The 19,031-nt window shown below is 39.6% G+C and overlaps 2 protein-coding genes across 3 annotated transcripts; one reads left to right on the top strand and one right to left on the bottom strand.

Moving 5' to 3' along the window:
- Positions 1-102: 102 nt before the first annotated feature.
- Positions 103-8,194, top strand: LOC137272561 (phosphatidylinositol N-acetylglucosaminyltransferase subunit C-like). Its single transcript, XM_067804951.1, has 7 exons — positions 103-221; positions 1,197-1,266; positions 1,971-2,125; positions 3,730-3,898; positions 5,135-5,282; positions 6,149-6,315; positions 7,340-8,194. Exons 1-7 carry the CDS (start codon positions 122-124, stop codon positions 7,398-7,400), a joined length of 870 nt encoding a protein of 289 aa, XP_067661052.1. The 5' UTR covers positions 103-121; the 3' UTR covers positions 7,401-8,194.
- Positions 8,195-9,756: 1,562 nt separating this feature from the next.
- Positions 9,757-15,720, bottom strand: LOC137272560 (nmrA-like family domain-containing protein 1). Of its 2 annotated transcripts, none has more exons than XM_067804950.1 (4): positions 15,648-15,720; positions 12,349-12,878; positions 11,560-11,753; positions 9,757-11,030 (listed from the first exon to the last, which is right to left on the bottom strand). In XM_067804950.1, exons 2-4 carry the CDS (start codon positions 12,869-12,871, stop codon positions 10,845-10,847), a joined length of 903 nt encoding a protein of 300 aa, XP_067661051.1. In that variant the 5' UTR covers positions 12,872-12,878; positions 15,648-15,720; the 3' UTR covers positions 9,757-10,844. The 2 variants fall into 2 exon arrangements, with proteins under 2 accessions (XP_067661051.1, XP_067661050.1); XM_067804949.1 differs by having other exon boundaries at positions 15,631-15,717.
- Between the last annotated feature and the right edge of the window lie 3,311 nt (positions 15,721-19,031).

Raw genomic sequence — 19,031 nt, 5'->3', positions numbered from 1 at the left:
ACACACGTCTCTGTAGTATATTCAGATCATATCTAACAATAAACATGCCTTTATACTAAAAATATAAGTTATTACTAAACATATCTATAACATTCGTACACCACATCACGTGATCGCCAAAATGGCCGCCAAACCCAAGTGGCGAAAGATCCTATACGAAGACCAAGGTGTACCAGATAACTACGTCGACGCCAGTTTCCTGGATGAATTAAAGAAGAATTGTATGCTTTAGTATTTCTTCTAACAACAGTTGTCAATGTCTTACTTGACCGACTCGTGAATGAAACGTTTTGTCAATGCGTGGTTTGGTTGCTGAGGAAAAAACTCAAATGAGAAAGGCACCATAAGAAATAGTCATGTCTGATGAGTTGTAATGGTCAACTCTTGCTTTTCATATTAACCCGGCAATGTTTATTCTTACTTCGTCTCCTCACATTTGCTTGTTAACTGGTGATATGTGGAGGTTCAACGATCGATCTCGAAAGGGCCCTATGGTCAGTGATGATCGCAGTTGCTGTTACACATCCTAAAGCACTTACTATATTAAGTCTGATGCCTAGTGCACATGACCTTGTTAAACCCGTCACCAAGCTAACAGGTTAAGGATGCCATCCATGTGAGGACTTCAGTGTTTGCCCTGACTCGAAATACCTGTGTATTTGATGCACAAATTATCTGAATTACGTAGTGAATTTAAAAGCTTGTATCAATGTTGACGCAATGATACTGGTCCCTAAGTTCAGATAATCAAACTTTCAAAGCTTGTAATTTGCTGTTGTTTAAAACTACTCAGTCTATTGTTTGCCTGTTACCTGCTCACTCAGCTCAGTGCGGATTGAATACCTGATCTGTGCTTTACCTCGTTTTTTATCATCGTTAATAAACAATCACAGTTTATTTCTTGATGAAAGTTCCATACTGAAGTTGACTCCCCAAAACATGTCCATGACTCTCTCTCATGACAGCACAGAGTCATGATGACTCCTAAATTTTCGTGTCTAGGACAAACATTGTGATTCCATACCCCACCACAGCAGCAAGTCGTTTCAATTTAGTAGTAACTTTTGTAATCCTAGAAATACTCATGTGTGCCCCGATGCCTAAAAAGAAGTGTATGTGGTTGATGTGTCCAATCTTTCAATAAACCATACATCTTTGTGGATCCGTAAGATCAAATGTTTGCGCCTTTTTTCCAGTGTACACCCGGAAGTATGAATACCTACCACTGGTTTATGAGTCAGGAGTGATTACACAGCATCTTAGCAGGTACTTGTAGCATAAACCACTGTGACACAAATTGCAGGGGATACATTGGTGGCTGTGGCCAGATGCTTTGGTGTCCCCTTTTCAGACTCTCTGATCACTGGTTTCAATTCCATGAATATACTGCTAAAAAGTATATAACCCCTATCATCCAATATCAATTAATTATTATTGATTCACATAAGTGATAAATTTCTGATTTCTGAATATGAACAACACTTACCCTAACTTTCTCACACAATTTGCTGAAATGCAGTTGTACAACTAAAATACTTTCATAAGCAGCAGTCTCTCTTAGCATAGCATTAATGTTCATTATATTTTAGATAAATAAATACTGTTCATATACATATCTGTCAAAACATATGCCATAAGACAGAAATGATGAGGTGTAGACTCTAGAAATGCAGTGTGCCTTTAAGAACTTCTAACATGTTTTAAATCCCAATTTTCAGTAAAATAGTTTGTGGTAATGTATATCTTGATGATATGGCGCCAACATAAACTTTACAGACTCACCTACAATACTGTATTTGTAAGAGAGACACTTTCTTCTCACTGGTACTCCTAAACTGCACCTTTGTGCTCTTGTGGCACACTTAGAATATACTCTCTATCTAACTCTCTATAATTGTTCTTCAGTTATTCAATATTTCTATGTTAATGAGGCTGTTTTACATGTTTGCCTCTGGCTCTGATTGTTTCAGTGTCTGCTTGTTTGTGGTGGTGTTTGTGTACATGAATGAGAAATGGTTGTCAGCAGAGAGTCTTTTTGTTGTGTCCACCGGGTTGACTGTCATGGCATACCTCCTGAACGATGTCATCGATGGTGGACAGAGTCGGTCTCAGTCCAAGAGGACAAGTAAGTTTATTGTCTTTGTAGGCATGTCTAAGATAAAAAAAACAGTATTACTATGTGTACTGTAAACATTATGTCCTCAGGAACCATTGGATCTGTAAAACCTCAACGACTTGTTCCCACCAATAATAGAAGAAGAGTTCAAGAGGTCAAAATCTAATTTGATATGACTACCATTACTTGACCATTATTTAAAAATTCTATTCCTTTCAGAGATTCAGTATTTTGGAATACAGTCTCATTTATCAGCCCCTGGAAAACTCTCCTTCTGAACAAAAATTCCTTAAAAGGAACTCAATGATGTGAAATTACTCACTTACCTTGTAGTCCAGTCTTGACTCATTTATCAGCCCCTGGAAAACTCTCCTTCCGAACAAAAATTAAAAGGAACTCAATGATGTAAAATTACTCACTTACCTGGTAGTCTAGTTTCTGTAACTGGATTGTCATTGTCACATACAATACCCTCAATTATATGCATTTTTTTCTTGTACATATGGATGGCTGAGCACCTGTCAGTATGTTTACACACATATTTTACTGAGTGACCTTGCATGCCCTAACATAAAAGAAGTCAGCAGTCTTCGAAGGTTGAGAGTATTAACAATTAGCAAGGTGACACTGAGGTAATTTTGAGTTGATTTTGAGGTGTGTCAAATTGTGGGTTGCTATAATTCTTATTCATGTGGCTGGTTAACACGGTTTAAGTCTAGACATAGTGTATAGAGCAGAAAAAGCAGCTGTGATCAAGGGTCTAGAAGATCTAAAAAAAAGTTTTTAGAAGATTATGAAGAGCAAGACATCTTCAATGTAGTGGAGATCTTGATTGTTCTACATACTTGCATCTCGGCCTGTCAGAACAGAATGCATTGCATAAAAATGCACACAGTTCAGTTAAAATCAAACCTTTTGTGATTGATAAGGCTAGATGTCCCTGTTGTATGTCTTGATGAATGAGATGCGACAATATGATAATAGAATTTCATGCAATGTACAGTTGAAAATGTCAAAACCGGCATCTGTCCAATCTCGCAACTTGTCATCTTCAACATAAAATCTCAGTCCCGATCATGGCTGATACATTCATCATTTAAGAACTCTACAATTGAATGTCGGCATGAAATGAGCTGTTCAAATATGTGTTTATACAATAATAGGCGCTGTCCCATTTGGCATGTTGAGAGGAGTCGGTTCAAATGTGCACTGTCACAAATTAATCCTGTGTTGAAATTACATATCAACAAAGATAATTTAATCTTAGTTCAGTATGGGTATTCTTGTACATGTCATGAGTGAGAATGAGCTCAAATGTTTGACTTTTCGTGTCAGTGAGTTCTGTAATTGAGACTAACATGTGACGCAACAATGCACATTGTGTATGAAAGTGACAAAACTGGTTCTAGTCGATGGTAACAATGGCAGCTCTACAATCCAGCTCGCTCTCTAAACCGGATTATTTCGTCAGTCAGATATGTTAGAGTTTAGACAGCATCCACTGAAATATGTTGATGTAACTAGCATTAGATATATGTGCAATTCAATGCAATGATATCATAATCATGATTAAAACTGAAAAAAATATACATGTGTGTTCCTTTCTTTTCCAGTGATAGATGATTTGAAGACAGCTGTTCTGTTCTGTGGCTTCAGTTTTGGGCTGTCACCGATCTTAGTGTCACTGACGGAGACAGTCAGCACGGACACGATATACGCCATGACAACTATCATGTTGCTGGCCAATGTCCTGTTCCACGACTACGGTGCAAGTGCTGCCATGTAGGTGTAAATGAATTCACAAAACTGAGCATGACCAGTTATCTTAACGTGTCAGGCTTATACAGGAGGGAATGTAGGGAATGAGTACAGGAGTGGTTCCAACTCATGCAGATCCGTTAGAGATTTATCTTCAGTTACTCATACTTGTCTACCCATAAAGATCTGTGCTGGAATTGGCCTTCAGCAGCCCATGCTTGTTGTATGAGGTCTCCAACAGGATCAGATAGTCAGGGTCGCTGACTCACTTCACACGTCATCATATCCCATTTGAGAGGATAGCTGCTCCTGTGGTTGGTTACTGGATTGTCTGACTCAGTTACTAACAGACCATTATATAGCTGGACTATTGCTGAGTCTCATGTTAAACAACACACAAAACAAACAAACCCGCATGAAGCATTGTTGGAAGTTACGAGAAGTCCACCGGCATGATCTCTTTGGGGATTTCCGCTTAGAATGCAATCAAATAGTTGTAGTGATAGACTAATAAATAGTCTCTGAAATGAACATATTTTACTGGAAAAAGTTCATAGTTAAAAAATAATAATATAATGAAATTGAGCCCTACGACCTGCTTCATTTTCAGAAGCTAAGGGAACCTAGACTTGCCACATTTTCTAGACTTGCATGGGCTTTCTTGGATATATTTGTTTCAGGATCTGTACAACAGACTATTATGGTGACTGTTATTCTTATTAAGTTGGTTGCAATGACAACCAAATGGCACTGGGCATTGTTGTTATAGATGATTCAGTAAACTGTTGTCTGGAGATTTGGTTGGTCTAAGTGAGGGTTATATGCAAAAACAAAATCCCTATAATCATTCACTTACTTTGAATGTGCCCTTAAACCTGCCTTGTGAGGCATTGGTGAGTTGATGTGCCGGACAAGGACATCTAGTTTTTCATTCTTGAATTCTGATTGTTTGCAGGGCATTCTGTAATTTTCTAATTACTTTTCCAACATTCACTGCTCAAACTACCATCTGGTTGGTATCATATACTTCTCGTCAAGGATTTAGACTCACTAGTGTAAATATAGCCACTTACTTCAGGCAATTGTCCTAAACTATGTTTGTCAAATAGTCCATTCAGTTTAAATGTACTTTTTACAAATCAACTGATGTATTGTAAAAGGAATTCGTAATGGTGAAAGATTGTTATCATGAGTTCCATAAATAATAAGAATCAGTGAAAATTGGCAAACTCTGCTGAACGAAACATGTTGATGTTTCAGTGTGTCTGGTACACTGTCTCTAAGTGCAGCGACATTTGCGTCTGTGTGCCTGGCTTCTCGTCTGAACACCACCTGGCATGCCTTCACAACCATTGTGTTCGCTTTTGAGCTCTTTGCATTGTGGCCAGTTCTGAGGCGGAAACTGAAGGTATGTGTTTGTTTGTCAGTTCCACTGAACTGTTCTATTATCCCCAGACTTAAGACAGTTGTGACAGCAGATACAGAAACAGTTTCTATGTTTCTGTCAGTCCGCCATGCTTATTCACTGTTCCACATCTCTAAGGTAAGTGGTTATTAAACAGGCATGCATTTAGCCAGAGAATCCTTAGCATGTCTTAAACTTACATATCATCCAGTTGCGTAGATTGATGCTCATGCTGTTGACCCCTTGATTGCTGGTTGTGACTCAGTTATTTACAAATTGTTGCTTTGTGACTATGTGAGTTGAGTTTTATGCCATTTTAGGAAATATTCCCGCAATATAATGACGAGGGACACCAGAAATGGGCTTCACACATTGCAACCATGTGGGGAATCAAACCCGGGTCTTTAGCAAGACAACTATCTACTAGGTTACCCCACCGCACCTTTTGGTATGTAGCTGGAATATTGCTGAGTGTGGTGTGAAACAATAAACAAAACAAGCTGAACCTTTATGTTTCATCAGAATCTTTGGCACCTAATTTTCCTCAAATCACTTTAAATATTTGGATGTGAAAACAGTTAAAGTGTCATAGAATTATTTTATCAAGAGTCTTTTGACAGTCTTGAGACTCCATCCTCCTTTGATTAAAAGTAAACCTGGAACATATTCTGTTGATTTGAAATGTTTTGTAGTCAAATCATGGCTGTAATCATGCCATCTGGAAACCCAGCTCCACAAAACTTTTAAAGATGCATTATAATCTGTTGTGTATTTCCAAAGATTTTTCAACAAGGTAAACAAAAATACTTTTTGTTATGGCATGCATGAGAAAGTAAAAGGCCCATTATGTGACACATTTGCTGTTTCAGACTAATGCGCCCAAAAGCCAGGTCCCACTGACTGTCATCCTGGGAGCTGGGGCTTTCGTGTTGCTGTTGTCTATTACAACAGCAGGTGCTGTGTTGTTTGCTGTGTTCCATGTGTTCATCACATTCATCTGCCCCTGCTGGCTCACCAGACTTCAGCTGTATAAAAAGTAAGTACAGCGTAACTGTCTCCTCAGCCTACAGTTGTATGAAAAGTGAGTATGACTCAACTGTCTCACCAGTCTACAGTGGGTATGACTCAACTGTCTCACCAGTCTAGATCTGTATAAAAAGTAAGTACAGTTGAACTGTCTTTCCAGCCTGCTGTTGTATGAAAAGTAAGTATGACTCAACTGTCTCACCAGTCTAAAGTTGTTTGAAAAGTGGGTATGACTCAACTGTCTCACCAGTCTAGATCTGTATAAAAAGTAAGTACAGCTGAACTGTCTTTCCAGCCTGCAGTTGTATGAAAAGTAAGTATGACTCAACTGTCTCACCAGCCTACACTTGTATAAAAATGTAATTTAACTGCCAAATGAACCATAAGTATAGGAGAAAACACGCCTCCAAGGTTTTGGTAGACAATGTAAAACCGGAGGGGGAGGGATTTCCTGACCCCAATGGTTTTGCATTCTCTATAATATATACCGTCAATGATGGGTAATTACAATGTAGATGATTATTTAATGAAGCTACATAACAATAACTTGCTTCACGTGTAAAATCAATTTAATGACAGTAACTATAAGTAGATAATTATAACCCCTCCACCTTTGTCGGCCCGGTGGCTGTGTGGTGTCTGCCTATGGATGAGTGAATTGCGGTTCCAATTCCACTTTGGAAAATCTTTGTATTGTGAGTATAATCTTGAGCGATATTTTTCAATTGATTTCAAATACATACTCATGTATCATTTGAATGTTGATGTTCATAAGAAACAAGGAAAAGTAAACCGTAGGAAGCGCTGTTACTAACGAAAAGTAAAACCTGGGAAGCGGTCTTGGGGACGAAAAGTAAAAACTGTCTCTCCAAAACAAGAACCTCAAATGCGGTTATTCTGGGAAAACAAGAGATGACCTAATATATAGTGAGAAGCACACTTTAGGTTAATATTGTGTGAGAAAAAATGCTTAATGTCAATATGGAAAGACAGTCTAATATCATACTTTGTTTGAACATAGAATCTGTTTTCAGTAACATCTACGGTCCGTGGGATGAAGCTGTGATCAAACCTGATCCATCAACATCAAGATGACGACAGTGTAATATAGGCATGTGAATGAGAGGAACTCTGAATTGTCATTGTGTCTCTGTCAAAGTCAGACACTTGGTAAGTGGTAATTATTAGGTTTGATCTAGACGGGGATGAATAGTCATCTACCCAACCGATGAAGATCCAGGTTACAATTGGTCTCCAGCAATCAGTGCGTGTAAGAAGTAACTAGTGAGATTGGGTGTTCAGGCTGGGTGATGCATGTTGTCAATCGCTGGATTCTTTGGTACGATTGTTTACAGACCACTGTCAAATAGCTCGATCTTGCCAAGTGTCATATTAAACAACCATCAAACTCATGTATGTGACACCAATATCCATCTGGGTACTCATGTTGTGCCAGCAAACAGTGGCATTTATCGAAGAAAGCATTTACATTCAGATCATTAATGATATAGTTTTGTGTATATTGCTCACATTGTTTATGAGAATGTACTGTGATATTGAGTGAGGGGTCCCCAGGACCCACTGTTGAAGTCCTCAGGGTACCTGGATTCTGTTCAGAACCTTCTCTGCTTAGGAACCCAAATGTTATATATATATACGTGCATAATTGAATTTGTAGAGCACCACTTCAAACATGCTCAGTGACACCATCGACAAATTATGTTTAAAGGTCAGACATTTTCATCTTGGTTGACCATAGCTGCTTGTGAGACTTTGTATTGTTTGTCAAGAGGATTCTATCACCATTGTTTGTGTGGACAACAGGTTCTTGGAACCAGATCTGACCTTTCCTGAATATTTCAGGCAATAAAACATTCATTTTTGCATAATGTATCTGTTATAAATGTAGAGGGTGATAAAATATCATTCTTCAAAACAGTGATATTTAGTTATATTCAAGGTTGTGTATTCGATGTTGGAATAGATGTGAATACACACTGACAGTTAGAAGGTGGTCAAATATAACATGTTATGTTTTGGAGTACACTTTCTTGGTAAGGTACAAATTCTAGTACTTTTATTAGGATAGTCTGCGACAGGATAGTCAACTAATCACCAGCACTCAAGTCAGCGAGAAACAATACCGATCACTGGATTGTCTTGTCCAGTCTGTATGAATGTGGTAACAGCATTTAGCAACAAACAAGAAATAATCAAAAGGGAAACAAACGGGTTGCCATGGCTAAAAAGAGGATGAGCGTGAAATTGAGTGCAATGTGTCACATGATATATGAACTGGTGGGGTTGAAAGAGAGAAGATTTCAGAGTACATGCAGGGATGTTAGGGTGGTGGTGGTTTGGTCTATAGTACCTTTGTCATTGGTCAACTGTCTTTAGATACTGCAGCACAATTCCATCAACACTTATGTACTTGAATGTCACTTCAAGTCAGTTCTATTGGGAAAACGTTTCGGTTTTTCTAAAGGAATGTAGATACTTTGCAGCATCCAAATTGCCGCAAATGACATTAATTTGAACCTTCGCGTCGGCTTGATTTCTTGCTCCTATCTAAAACCAAAACCTCTTCAGCGTTCTCCTTGAAGAACACGAGGTGTAAGGTATGAGTCTCTGGAAGCTAGTTGTTTCCACCATCCGATAGGTTGAGTGGCATCGGAATATGATATGAAGGATTTTATAGGGGACATTTACTAAGGTTTCTCCTGTTATTTCGTGACAAAAGCCTTGCAACATTAGGGACAGAGTCTGCTTGAGCTATGCGTCTTTTCTACCAAGAATTCCCATCCATGCGCTCAAAGGAACATAACCGCAAGAAGGGGAACACGGTTGATGTCCATAACTTTTTGCTTAGATGACTTTTGAACACAAATTTAACCCGATATTTGATTCTACAAATAAAGCAGCCAAGCGTTCCACATACTTTCTAAATATTCTCCAGACATTAGCTTTCATTTATGACAAAATGTCCTGGGCCTAGGATTTTCGAAGCTCTCTTGGCACTAAGATAGTCGTAAGTTAATGTTAATGTATAGCACTTAAGAGTATCTTAGCGCTAAGAGAGCTTAAAAAACATCTAGGCCCTGAACCTGAGAAGAAAGATGTGGAACTGTATCTTTGGTCACCAAGTTTGGTAACTAAGTTCCCACAGGTGCAGGAAAAACATGTTTCGTCTAACGTGCGTGTGGCATGGTGATGTACAATAGAGTTTTAACGTGCCTGAACGTAGATCTCTCATTCAGTTCTGTGTGTTGAGTATTTTTTGACCTCGTAATTTGTAGTCCCTCAAGGTAGCCTAGTGGTTAGATCCGAGTTCGATTTTTGTTGCCCCCCGCTGATTTTACGGGAATATTGCAAGAGCGGCGTAAAATTATACTCATTCATTAAATCCATTGATACCAACGAGTTGAAAAGATATGAACAATTGTTAACAATGTTTCCTATAAAAATGGAACGAAAAGCATAACGTTTTATTCGCATAAAATATATTGCAAAATTAAAGCTTAGTTGTAATACTGGACGGCGACAATATAGCGTCATGAGGATAAAGTGTAAAATATAACCTCGAGTTTCATGTGAAACACGATCATCACTCTCCATAACAATGGGACAGAATGGCGTTCTAACTGCTTACGCCGACGGTGGGCCCCGTCAGCCGTTCCAGTCATTATAGACGGCGTTTTGAGCAAATCAGAGGCCTCCTTTCCTTTTTTGATTCGGATATTGGTTACATGAACAAGATATAGTACACAAAACACCCTACCACAGTCAATGCAATCTCGTCTTAGACAACAACATCACGCTACAAACATATTTTGAATAACAGATATTACTATCATTAAGTTTTGATTTAAAGTATTGCTGCAAATTGATTGTCCACCCAGTAGGGGAGCCATCTGTTTGGCCTATAAATGAACGCTGCTGATGTAAATAGACCGACAAGGCATGTTCCGTGATTTGAACCTCTCCAGGCTTTTAGTTAATGATGGCAGTTTGTGTAGAGAAACAATGTGAGGCGTCTTCTCAAACACCTTCCGTTGAATACCCAGTGCATTTATTGGCATGCCATACTTCTTTCTCGTTTAATGCTGAGACTTGCATTTAACTGATGTGTTGGGTTAACTGATCCTTAATGTAGTAAGGCGCTAGATACCCCCACGATCATTTATCGTCAATATTAAAAGTTGACGATTCTTGAGTACCCGACACCACCAAGACTTGGGATTCATATACGCAGGTGCTCCATCTCCCGAGAATACATTTGACAATGTATACTGTATTTCACCTATTAGACCCTGTAATACAGTTCTCATTGGTCTAGACAGTGAAGCCATGACACACGTTACGCACACGTCACCCACACTTTATCACCTTGTTTATCCACACATTTGCTCGAATGGTTGGTAAGACAAGCGACAACATCGCAAGACGTCATTAGGCATGCAGGCATCCTTGAATTTAAGAACAATATGTATCCAAGGCCGGGAGGTTCTCTTGACGCCCTTCACCCCATCACTGCCTCAGTCACAGCGCCTTGTGCAAAAGTTCCCTGTTTTGACAAACCCAGTCCTCGAAGGAGAGCAATCTGGGGTTGATCTGTCTGGAGGACGCCACGTTGTATCTCTGGTCAACCCGGCCGAAGAAGTAGAACATGTTGGCCCAGTCACGGACACCGGGGAAATCCAGCATCTTGTAGTCGTTCACACTGATCTTTAACACAGAGAGCACGGTGGTCAGAAAGACAAAATAAAAAAAACAAACATTTTCTTCTGAAAAACAAATACCACATTAAAAATATATAGTACGATAAACACATTTAATTAATCTGTATAAAATATTGATGGCGCCTACGGTTTGTGAAATGGTACGCACGTCGCAGACACATGCAGATACAAGTCAGCTACTGACCCGCCAAAGTAACATATGGTACAATAGTACAAGGGGAATAGAGAATTGCACTGGGTACAGACAGACAGACAGACAGACACACACACACACACACACACACACATACATATATATATATATATATATATTAGTACTGATAAGTCGAATTACGACCGGTCCGTAAGTAAATGTACCCATCTTTTTCAGAAAAGAGACTCAACGATTAAGGATGTAATTCTGAAGTTCTGAATAGAAACAAGATGTTGCAAACTCCTTTCGACTCGTAACCAGCCATACGTGCAAAGGTAATCGGACCTTTCGGACCATACCCTATACATAGGTACGAGGTTACCTGTTTTTCTCGGAACACTTTCGGCTTGAGATGTGTGGTGAGAATCTGGGCGATCTCCCTCATCGTGATCTTGTCCCCGCAGACACTTATGGTCTTGTTGAGGTACACGTCGCGGTTGAGGAAGATTTTGCGCACGATGTCCCCGATGTCGTTGATGCTGATCATATCCAGTGGGGCCTGACCTATGGGCAGCGCTGTAAAGAAACGTCAGAATGAGCGTTCTGTCATCGCTTCGAAGAACCTTTGGATTGATGAACTTGCGGATTGTTTAGAAGACATTAACTGATCCGTAACAACCCTATAATTTCTTCATGGACGATGAATGGCTTTACAAAAGTGGGTGAGAGAGTGAGTGAGCAGTGATCATTCTAGAAAACGCCCTTGCTCTATTCGCGCACCAATATTTAACATGGCGCATTGTACAAATACGGGCGCGTTGTGTCTGCGTATCCATATCTGCAAATCTGAAACTCGTCACTTGTTTGTTTTCGCTTGGCAACTCAAGCAAAAGTCGTCTTTGAGGAGACAACAATGCATTGTTGGGACATGACCCACACTATTTTTTAAAGGCCCACATAACTGAGGGCTGGTGGGCCATGGGCTCACTTTTCAGAAATGGTAGAATGAACATTGAGTGAGTTTAATTTTACGCCACTTTTAGCAATATTCCAGCAATTTCACGGCGGGAGACACCAGAAATGGACTTCATGCACTGAACCCATGTAGGGAATCTAACCTGGATACTAGGCTACACCACCGCCCGGCCTTAAAAGCATAGCTGAAACTTACACAGTATATATTCGTGACGGTCAACCTGGTTGGGCCTGAACAATCCCATGAACTCTTCATAGAAACATGGCACCATAATACACGTCAGAGGGATGTTCTTCTGATACAAGTAATCCTCGATTTCAGCCTTGGCGTCGAGGTGACGGACCTCAATTCCCAACATACGTTTCGCGTGCAACTGCGTACTGAAAACAACATGTTTCACGCCAGCCATTGCGCATGCGTCTGCTATTAGACGTCCCTGTCGAATTTCATTTTCTTTGCACGATGGGTCTTTAAAGTCGGTTAAGGTGACAAGGAGACATGCGTCGGCGCCGCTTAAAACAGCGTTGATACTGTAAACGTCATTCAGATTGCACTGGCAAGTTTCAATACAGTCGTTCTGAGGCAACTGCTGCTGTTGTGTGGCGTCACTCGTCACCGCCCGTACCCGGATGTTGGGGTCAGTTGTAAGGGTACGTGCTATGGCGCCACCTTGTGGCCCACTGGCTCCAAATACCGTGATGATAAGTGGTGCCGCCATCGTTTCTCTAGAAGAAATCAAAACACCAGTTATATATATTTTGTTTGGTATATAGAATCAATTTTATACATGGAACAAAGTGTTTAACAGGAATCAGAAATCGTTGTTATCGTTTTACTAAGCGCTGTCATAGCAAAGAACATATTATACATCATATGCATACAATGTTTGCAATGCTTTAGAATCTACAGTCCCCGAATGAAATCTGCAGGCCCATTATTAAAGTAAAACTAATAAAAACTCAAATAGACCACATTGTACACAATTTCACTCAGTTCCAACAAATTAAATTAGCGAAGCCTGTATAAGGCGCAGAGAGACATTTTTATTTGTGAAAGACTGGTGTTGATATTCCTGCACTCAAAGCGCTGAAATACTGTAAGTTATGGTAACATAAAGGATCGTAGATGATTCCCGAGCGTTAATAACGTGAAAAATAAGGAAAATGTTCCACTTGAAAAAGGCAGATAAGTTACTGAAGGCCACGAGGGTTTGCAGATATTTGAAACTGCCGGGCCGATACAATATCAACCGGAGCTGGGCATGCATATAATCCATATTGAATCTATATACTGCCAGCTGATTATTTATAGGCAGTGTATGCACACATGTTTTTCCATAATGAGATCTGTGAAGATCAGGGTTAGAACTGTTATGGCGTGAGAAGCGAACACTTCAACTACGAGATTATTCCGCTATGACTGAACCCGTGAAAATAGGGGATAGAATATTGATCATCAACAAGACATGCTTGACGTAAGAGGAGACAGTCGATATCGGCTGACCATGGTCATGTCACCGGATTGTCTGGTCCAGACTCGATTATTTACAGACCGCCGCCATATAGCTGGAATATTGCTGAGTGTGGCGTAAAACTACACTCACTCACGCTTCCATAATGAACTGCAAGACATATAAGAAGGTATCAAATTGTCTATATGGTGAAATGTATAGAGTCGACTGGCAATAGACATCCCACTTAAGCCATGTCAAACACTCGGAGCTAATATCTACATATAACTGAGAGAACTGTAATCAATATATACGACCCGTCTGTGGCGGAGGGTAATCTATACACATTGGTAATTCCTGTTTGAGTGTTCTTTTATGTCCTTTTATGTCGTGGGTTGAAACAGCACTCGACCGCAATAGAAAACTATTGATGGAAATCGGAGTGCCGGAAGCTGATAATGTAGCACTATGACAGTATGTTGTTGCTGTTAAAATCACACTGTATTGATTGACAACTATGTACACGTGTCGGTATTGCAGTCAATACTGATATTAACACATTCTGCGGTGTTTGGCATGTATCCGACATCCATATCTGTTGGGTAGATTTAGGGGGCGGGCTAGCGCAATCGTTTGAGGCGTCGCCATTCGCTGTATAGTACAGACTTTCTGTGTGTGCCGAGATTTGCCCCAGTAATGTATTAGTGATCATGTATGAAATAGGGCTTTTCAAGTGATTCATCAAAAGTAGTAATATTTGAATAACGGGGTTTCCTTCCATGTCCATATGCCTCTGTCCCTATTAATCTGCCTGTCTCGCTATCCACTGATCTGCCTGTCCATCTTTTATGTTTCCGTCTCTACCTATCTATACATCTCCCTGCCTCTATCGACCTGACTCTAAGTATTTATCTGTCTGCCTGTCTGTATCTATATATTTAACTATAATCGGTATTAAAATATATTCTCTTAACCCTCTCCACATATATTCTATCTATCTTCAGCCACTACAAATCGGATTTCGTGTTGACGTGTTTCAGTTCAGTGTGCTTGTGCCTCTGTGCACTCAAACACATACGTGTACGCGCGCACGAACAGACACACGCGTTTCTAAAACACGCGTGTACTGGTGCCCTCTCAAACCATCAGTGCTTGCTTGTATGCACGTCGCTATGGAAGACAGAGCCCCATCGTACCCCCCACATTCGTTGTTGCGATGCATCGATAGTGTTCGCAATACAGTGTGCAACTCATCCATTGTACGTGTGGTTTGTCTCTGTTCCCGACTATTTGTCTCACTGAAACAGCTACTCTAAAACAACACACAAGCACGTTCTAGGTCACCAGGGAATATGGGCTTATCGACATCGAGCAAACAAACATTGTCGATCACATTATCAATGTAATTAGATCTACCCCGGGTGGGGCAAATCTCTACATGAGGCAGCAGGCGGGAAAGATTGAGCTGTATGATTTACGTTAACACACCCAGACAGCTTGTGAGTATTGAACATTTGCGTATGAACATTACACAGAATGATAAATCTAATTTCATTTTCATTTCAATGTAACGTTTGAAAGATAGTGATTTCTGTGAGGCATTCTATTTTAAGCTGCATTCAGCATATTTAAACTTTAACTAATTCGTTTGGGCAGCATGTTAAGATTTGGTATGCATATGTATTTCAGACAAGCCATGAAAATAATCATTAAAAAGCACTGATCAGAGAAAGAAAAACGGTATATTACTTACATTTCTTTTTTGCCATTACAAAGACACCATATACCTTTATTCTGTCGCAGCGTGAAATGTCACGTAACAAAAAAATATATACACCATTTTAGGGTATATTGCTTTCTTATGACCGTACATATAACAGTAAAAAAGTTTAGATGAGGTTAAACTCTCTATAGCTCTCTAAGTTACTTAGAAACTCTTGAGATTGCTGTTAAATCACATTCGCCATTCATTTCCTTCTACCTAATCAGTTCCGTGTGGCATGAAAGTCTAGCATTTCTCCACTTACAAAGAGTAAAGACTGACCTCGTCCGTCCCGTGTGGCCGTCACAACTGACAGTGTTTGTCTCAAGGAGCTAGCAACGGTAGTGACCGTCTGCGCATGACAGATAGACTTGTTTTCAGTGTGCGATTGACACACGACTCAACACTCAGGTTAGAACTTGTCATTGGGATAACAGCTTATACCTTGTCGTCTGCTCTACTAGGATGACAGAGTTGCGTCCCTTCACCTAAAAGAATCGGACGTAAAATCTCAATCTGGGATTTCACATTTTACGAGTTTCAGTCCTAAGTATCATTCAAAATCAGATCTTGGTGCTTGCAAAAGCTACATATCTAACCTTCTAGTAAGGGATCGGTTCACCATTGAGGTTGGTTGTTCGTGTAAGTATCTGAGCTCGATATCGTACTAAGAAGACGTTTGTGTAATAAGTAGGGGTGTTCGATAATACCAATACATATTTTATACACATTTCCTATTTATTATTATACATTAGTAGTTTTGAAAATGTTTATTGGCCATATAATTGCATTTACATGACTTTCAAACCATTCAGAAAAAATAAATAGATCGGTATCGACACTGGTATTAATATATAAAGTGGAGGACGCCGCTTTTTCTCCAGTTCAAAATTGTAGGGCGAAGTCTTCCATTTGGAAACAGTTGATCTCTTGTCAAATCACATCTGGGTCATGACAGTCTTTCCAAGGAAAGGAAAGAATGATTTCATTACCTCAAACAATCTGTTACACTTTCACAACACATTGCAATGCATAGTGCAATACGCCGACACATATCACAGTAATACCCAATTCTAGTAATAACTGAGTGAACACCCATCTTGATGCCTCCAAAGTCGTGGTGAAAAATTCTGTTCCGACCGAGAAAGTTCTATGATTCGGCATCATGTCCTCTTCACATTAAAATTCGTGGTACTTGGTGATAACCTGCCTTCTGTTAACACCACAGGGTATTGATGTACAGAAAAAATAGATACACAGTGCACGTTGAAACTTTCAAACTTTAATCCAATTAAAAATTGATTAAATCTATTTCATCATTATTCGTTATTAGGATTGTTATTAAACGCCACCGCCGTTGTAAATGATCACGGGAGTATGTTCCAAGTCCACATTCACATGTTGAAGAACACAACAGGTTCAACCGCTTACAGCTGCGCCTTCCTGTACACTGACGTTTACATACACAGCTATGACGTTGAAGAAGGTCTACGGAAACGGTTTAGTCTCACTTACTTGCAGTTCACAGAATATTTGAAGAGGATCTGAGACGACAGAAACTTATAGCTTTAAATACAAAACATTAAGTGTCTGCGTTTATGGACAGCTCTAAGATACTAGAAGATAATATTGATATAAACGTATTGCTTCTATTTTAAAAGTCATAAAAAAATGCAGGCCCCAGTTTTAGTACATGTAATATGCCATGATCTACACAAAAAGTGATATACACCATGCGCATCGATCGTGGCAAGTGGAATAAACAAGAAAGTAAGAACGACTACCCAGTCACATTAGTTCCATCTTACGACAGCATGAGTTGCTGAAGATCAATTTTGACCTAACATATTTATGAACTTGTGAGAATGGTTAATGAATAAATGCATAGTCAGTCTCATGATATGGATTGCAGATCATTCTCAATCCTATTACTACCAACACAATGTATGTCGCCAATATCATCTGGTGTTTGCCTAAGTTGTACCCCAGAGAACCAACTGTCAGGTAGCATTTAATTACTATCAGCTATTCAACAAGCACAGAAGTTGCTATGTACGTTGATAGAGGTTTTGAGTTAGATTTTGCTTATGTTGAAATGGATATACGTAGTGAGTGACCTAGTCTAGATTGATACCAACTGTCGTTCATTTCCCCGAATTCATTTTGTCGCATGACTACGTTGTCCTTCAAGCAGAGAGTTAATGAATTCACAATAGTTATCGCATCATGGAATTGGCTCAATTGATTGATTTCTTCAGCTGATGATCTTGGACAATACAATGTCAGCTCTAAAATATTGACAGGCCTCACCTAGATGAACACTGCCAAGTCGGCTGTAAACGGCTTTGTTCCAAATATGTATTATGAAGTCACCAGCTGTGATCAGCAGAGCGTGTTTGAAATGAAGGACATCTTCTGCATGCCCAGATCTATACATGTATCTAATTTCCGAAATACGAATACTGATATTACTAGGAGAATAGCCTTGTTATGGCATTGGTCTTTGTGCATCTGTATGTTTGGTTGAATTTGATGCATCGCATGGCCAAGGATTATTCAAGATGAAATACACCTGAGCAGGATTAACTGATTACATTCTCATGGACACGGAACCGTCGAATTATGCGCTGTGTCTGTGTGTGTGTGTGTGTGTGTGTGTGTGTGTGTGTGAGAGAGAGAGAGAGAGAGAGAGAGAGGGGGGGGGGGGGGGGCGGGGGTGAGAAAAAAAATGTGTGTAAAGGTACTGAGGGTAGGGCAAATATAGTAACCTTTACCAGAAACACACTTCAAATGAAGATAGCTGTCTTCTTAATCCTGTTTTCCTTATTAGATGAAATATGTCACACAACTACACAACTACATCCTAATCACTACATTCAATTGTGAATATATTTTATAGTGTTCGTTTCATACTATTTTCATGATAATCAAACCGTCCAGTTATCGGTTAAAATATTATCATAACTGAAATGATATGTTGCACCTTAAAAGGGTAGTCACGATAGTCACGCGCGTTAGCAGATGACAACCGGTTTTAAATCAAGGCTACACACACACACACACACACACACACACACACACACACACACACACACACACACACACACACACACACACACACACACACACACACACACACACACACACAAATAATATAAAAACAAAAAAAAAAAAACATAAAAAAAACAAACTAACACGCACACGCACACGCACACGCACACGCACACACACAATACACATACACACATATATACATACATTTGAATTGTTCTTTAGCAATGCGAACCTGTCAGATGTCATTATAGGGATGGGGTGGTCAGACTGGCTACATATAGTTAATCATTGGTAATGAATGCTGGTTTGCGTTCCATAATATACTAATGAATATTGCTGAGTGCGGTGTTTAACATCAAATAACCACATCATATAATATTGACTAAGCTCTAATCGTGTCATTGAGATAAGTTTCGCAAAAGAAGTCTCTGCCAGACTCCCTGGCCAGGTGGCGCTGCAGTTTGAATGGGTGGAGGTAAACATTGTGCACACTGTAAAATGATCTATACTTGCTACGCTGACCAAATAAACTACATGTTTTCACAAAATGAATATTTTCCCACATTTGAAGCCCGAAAGCTACATTGACAAAGCCAATTTCTACCATCACAG

This window comes from Haliotis asinina, chromosome 2 (assembly GCF_037392515.1).
Source record: "Haliotis asinina isolate JCU_RB_2024 chromosome 2, JCU_Hal_asi_v2, whole genome shotgun sequence".
Lineage (NCBI taxonomy): Eukaryota > Metazoa > Mollusca > Gastropoda > Lepetellida > Haliotidae > Haliotis > Haliotis asinina.
This window is presented reverse-complemented; position numbering and strand designations above follow the sequence as displayed.

Bases quoted from the DNA above. Each gene is read 5' to 3' on its own strand.
- LOC137272561 (XM_067804951.1), top strand. From the start codon at position 122: ATGGCCGCCAAACCCAAGTGGCGAAAGATCCTATACGAAGACCAAGGT. The intron at 222-1,196 runs GTATGCTTTAGT...CCTTTTTTCCAG, and splicing joins GGATGAATTAAAGAAGAATT to TGTACACCCGGAAGTATGAA. The intron at 1,267-1,970 runs GTACTTGTAGCA...TGATTGTTTCAG, and splicing joins ATTACACAGCATCTTAGCAG to TGTCTGCTTGTTTGTGGTGG.
- LOC137272560 (XM_067804950.1), bottom strand. From the start codon at position 12,871: ATGGCGGCACCACTTATCATCACGGTATTTGGAGCCAGTGGGCCACAA. The intron at 11,754-12,348 runs GTAAGTTTCAGC...GTTTCTTTACAG, and splicing joins CCGTCACGAATATATACTGT to CGCTGCCCATAGGTCAGGCC. The intron at 11,031-11,559 runs GTAACCTCGTAC...TCTGTGTTAAAG, and splicing joins AAGTGTTCCGAGAAAAACAG to ATCAGTGTGAACGACTACAA.